This window comes from Odontesthes bonariensis, chromosome 14 (genome assembly GCF_027942865.1).
Source record: "Odontesthes bonariensis isolate fOdoBon6 chromosome 14, fOdoBon6.hap1, whole genome shotgun sequence".
Classification (NCBI taxonomy): Eukaryota; Metazoa; Chordata; class Actinopteri; order Atheriniformes; family Atherinopsidae; genus Odontesthes; species Odontesthes bonariensis.
This window is the reverse complement of record NC_134519.1, coordinates 7736935-7741849: the sequence shown is the minus strand read 5'-3', so window position 1 is coordinate 7741849 and position 4915 is coordinate 7736935. Positions and strand designations below refer to the sequence as shown.

General features: G+C 41.9%; 1 protein-coding gene across 1 annotated transcript; it reads right to left on the bottom strand.

Moving 5' to 3' along the window:
• Positions 1-309: 309 nt before the first annotated feature.
• On the bottom strand, positions 310-3575 carry LOC142398214 (gap junction delta-4 protein-like). The gene is made up of 2 exons (XM_075482175.1): positions 3521-3575; positions 310-3049 (listed from the first exon to the last, which is right to left on the bottom strand). Exons 1-2 carry the CDS (start codon positions 3573-3575, stop codon positions 1959-1961), a joined length of 1146 nt encoding a protein of 381 aa, XP_075338290.1. The 3' UTR covers positions 310-1958.
• Between the last annotated feature and the right edge of the window lie 1340 nt (positions 3576-4915).

Sequence of the window (4915 nt, the reverse complement as noted above, 5' to 3'; positions counted from 1 at the left end):
CCTAGGGTGAATCTACTCCGAAACACTTTCTAAGGCTGCATTGAACGGTAACGTTGTGTCCGCTGTCATGTTGGATTAACGCTCTACAAGCTTCGGTGTAACGCATGGACGTCGTCATCGTCTTGCTGCCCCCCCCCGCCCCCCCGTTCTGTGATTGGTTCCCAAACTCTAGCAAAAATAAGGGCGGTGGTTTCCAGGCTGACTTTGCAGTGAGAATGAAATCGAGCGCAAAGCAGCATGGGAATTCCCAGGCTACTTATAATCTACATTTTCACTGAATTTGTTGAAAATCATCCCAAACCTTGGAAAACCGAGGCTGCTTTGGGTTGCCAACACTCAGCTCACAGGAGGTCATCCTAAATTTTAGTTAACCATCTACTAACTCGATCAGTTTCGGCATAATAGTTCATCCTTGTGCTTTTAACGAGGGAAACACCAGCAGACTCTAACTCTAACTTCCCTTCTGCTCCCAGACTTTCAGCTTCACTGAGGCTGGACCCACTGAGCAACTCGATGTCTAAAAGACATCCATTTGTCTTAAAGTCCAGATTAAAGCTATATAAAGTTGAATAGTGAACATTTATTAGGCTTAGTCTCAACATCTATGCAGTGTATAAACTTAACTAATATTCTGACAAATGTAGCCCTGAGTATGGATGAAGCTTGCCTTTTTCTCAAAGTCTGCAACTCATTTCTTCCGTAAAGGGATGTACTCTAAAGTTTTACATTGGAGACCCAAAACATGCTCATGGATTGGATGTTCATGCAGACAGATACGCTCTCCAATTACCTTCAGACCCTCAAGTGGTTGTGAGAGCAACTGCAAAGGAAGTGTAATCAGCCGATTTCTGAGGGTGACAGCCACGTAAAAAGAATGTATTTAACCGTCCTAACTGTGAGTGTTTTCTAACCTCAGCTAAGTACCTTTAAAATCTAACCCTAACTACGTGGTGCTACTGCCTAAACTCAACGAGGAAGTGTTCAAATAAAGTGTTGCATTGTTATTGACTGAGCGTAACTGAAAAAAAAACATCCCAAGATCTTAATTTGATTATTCTGTTATCTGGAGATAACAGAGGTCGTTTCGAATTAATAACAAGTTAATTTATCTTCTTTTTGTGTCCCAAAGATCACAATGTAAAGCAAGTTGTTGTTGTGAGAAAATGAGCTTTTGTTTTGATGGTGGGCTTAAAAATGAGTGGTTCCTGTGTCAGTACCAAATGTTATACTTCATTATTGCTGTCATAACATTTGGGGAGGATTTACGACATTAACTCAAGGCAAGCAGGTGTAAGCAAATGTCTTTTGATCACAGACGGTGGCGTGTGGAGGGTTTGTGGTTAAAGATAAGAACTTCTACCTATGCAGGAACAAAACTGTCACACCTGTCAGGAAAATTAGCATTACCAGGCTGGAGTAATGGAATATATTAGCTCATTATCTCAAGAAAACAAGCCTTGATATTCACTCTTGTAGTCCGTTTCAGAGGATTCTGAAGGGTAAAGTCCTCCACCTCAAAAAAATCTGTGTACTTACAATTTTATGTTACACAAGCAGCTCCTCCTCACAAATCGATACACCTCTCTCAGGGAAGAGATGTGACGAATTGATTTTAAGCCACCCAGGGACAGTGTAAGGGGCTGAAAACAGCCTTTAAATGTTAGTCGGCGAAGACGTTAGAAAAATCCTTAAAAGCAACAGACATGGTGCAAGAATACTGAGCAGATGAACTGTCATTCCTGGAAAATAACGCTTTCTTTCTCCTTTTAGCTCCGGTTTGGTCTTAACCATCTATTTAGATACACTCTTTGCTCTTTAAACGACTAAAGGTGGTTACTAACTGAGCATATTCTGTCTGGAGAAGCCTGCCCAACAGTATGCATCCCATCCAGGCTTGGTAAGGGAGATGTAACAGAGTTTTAGTCCAATGATGGTACGATATGACCACCCTCAGCCGATTACACCCACGCTCTCTTGTCCTGTGGCAGACTGCCAGATGGTTGTCCTGAGTTTTTCCCAAATGGAGTATACTGGCCCAACTTTTTGAAACCCATGGCTGTTGTCTTCCTCTGAGGTACTGGAGGGTTTAATTGACTTGGTACTGAAGAACTTATTGAAGAAGGAGGCGGAGACCCATCCATTCTGCCATCTTTGCTTTCTTTGCTCCCCTCATTAGCAGATTTCCAAGTTTTAAGTGCTTGACCACCATTCATCTTTGTATTAAGAAGCTCATCATTCAGCTCAATGGCACATCTTTTATCTTTGAGACCATTCACCTTTGAGCTTACGGCTGGGCTGATTCTCTGGACTAAAAGAGTATCAGTGTCCTCTGTTACCGTCGTGGTTGTTAACATGCTGCTCTGCTCTCCTTTACTTATTTCCTCCATCAGCTTGTCACCCTTCCTTCTCCAACTCACGATCCCCTTGACTGAGCTCACGAAGTCAGCCAAACTCAGAAGAACGGACAAGGACGCAACAACGAGCATGAAGTTGAGCATTAAGGTCTTCTCAGTCGGTCTGGAGATGTAGCATTCAACTCCAGATGTGCAGGGAGCCTCGTAACACAGGAAACTCTTAGGAACTGTCATGCCAAAGAGATAGAACTGGCCTGCACAACAAATGGCCTCAAGAAGCATCTGCAGAATTACAACCAGGAGGTGAGCGCAGTAAAACCGCGGCACTCCCCATTCACGCGGGAGCTCATGGAGCGGGGCTTTATGCACCAACGCTTCTCTGGAGGAGTTCTCGAGGGTGAAAGGCGAGCCTCTTCGACTCCCGTCGCAACAGAAGCCTTGAAAATAAGAAAATGACCAAACTTTATGCATGACATAGGTTGCAAACATCAAATGGGCGAGACTGAGAAGAATGAGATGGATGAGCCAGAGGCGGAGGACGGATATGGGAGCGAACGCGTCAAAGCACACGTTAGAGCAGCCCGGCTGGATGGTGTTGCAGATGAATCTCTCCTGCTCGTCACCGAAGAGCGTGAAGCCAGCCAGCAGGAGAACGAGCAGGCGCGAAAGCAGCATCAGAATCCACCAGATTTTACCTGATCAAAGCAAAACAATGCTGGCAATTATACAGAATAGAAATATACATTATTCATCCCCCAATGGGGGAAATTGACACGGAGTTCTTCTCAAATTGATTGATTGATTTTTTTTTTTTTTTTTTTTTTTATTTAGTCATTTATCATTATTAGTAGTATTAGTTAGTAGTAGTATTTTTATTAGAATTGTTTATTATTGTTGTTGTTAATATACAATCATTGTAAATATTAATAATTTTTTTGAGCTACTTGACTAATTTGAATTTCCCCCATTGGGGGATGAATAAAGTATATTTCTATTCTACATACAATCAAGTTAACTTTGAAGGACAAGACAGTTTGTGTAGATGTTCAAAGACAAAAAAATGTTTTTAAACTATTTAACTCTTAGAGAAGCAAAGGGTTAAAAGTGTTTGCTCATCAGACTGAAATGATCTAATGAATCAAAAGAAAAACTCAAAACGGACTCACCAACGAAAGACACATTATGACATATAGTGATGAAGAATAGATCGATCGGTCCCATCATCTTCATCGCTCACCGGTGGTTCTAATCCATCAAAAACTAAAGTTATCTCCCACCGCACTGTTCCAGAACTACGGTGCTGAACCTCACAGCTTGTCCCTGAGCACACTTGCATCTAATGTCATGTTCCTGCCTCTTACTGTCCTCTGTGGAGGCCAGGACCTGCTGTGCAGGGAGCTATTCTTACCAGGCTGCCTTCAAAGCATTGCTGGGATGTCGAGGTACAACCTTACTGGAAGCTTGCGATCATACTTGAGTGAACTTGTCATGCACAATCGTAAACTTTTGTGAAACAATAGGAGGACATTGAGTTTGTCTGTATTGCATCTCAAGGTGACAATCAAGAAAGAAATAATATTATTACTTAAAGGGGAAGTTTTTTTTTTTTAAACCTGGACTTTATTTCTGGCATAAAATCCAGTTTGGTGAAAGTCGGCGTCCTTCGGAAGATATTTAGATCACTGGAGATCCATATAACGGGAGAGAATAGAGACAATAGCCTCTAAATAAGGCATTATCTGTCTTTATTTCACCAATACTTTAAGACCAATGAATGAACGAATGCGTACTATTGCACTGTTAGCTCAGAGCTGCCGTGTTGTTGTTATCAAAACAATATAGATATAGATAGATAAAGAGAAATAGGGCCAAGCGATTGTGAGGTCTGACTTTTTCTGGATGGACGATTTTGTGATGCAAATGTATTACTCTTTTGAACGCATATTGTTTTGAGAAGCAAAACGCTTTATTTTCGGGACCTTAGCAAACTAGCCGGACTACCTTCATCAACACCAAAACGAGGCTGGAACTCGGCTCACGGGACGCAGCAGGGGGTAAGAAAATGTTCAGAAATGATATTGCTAATATGGGATGTCATACAGCTTCATGTCAAAAGAGGCGAACTATCCCTTTAATGAGCAAATCCTACTGATTTACTATTTCAGTTTGCACCAGGAACACAGTCAAGTTGGATGTGACATCAGTCTCAGCTCTGAAATCCGAGTAAAATTGCAAATAAATGGAATGCACAATGCCACCCATAGTGTGCAGTTAAGGGAAATTCTTAAGGAGATACCACGGTCCAATTTGAACTTTGAAGCTGGAACTTGGAGAATCAACCGTAACACCCGTCAAAGTAACTTAGATTCTAAATCAGAGGAATCTCACCAGCTCAAAATCCCTGCAGTAAGAAAGTGCTCATTGGTGCTTCTGTGGGCTGTTATTGACACAGTTAATCAGTGGTTAACCAAGTCAGTGAGCAAATCCTTCTGGTTTTCCAACATGTGACACATTTCCCAGCTCTGAGTTCAGACTTCCGACGCAAACTGAACACAGCATCA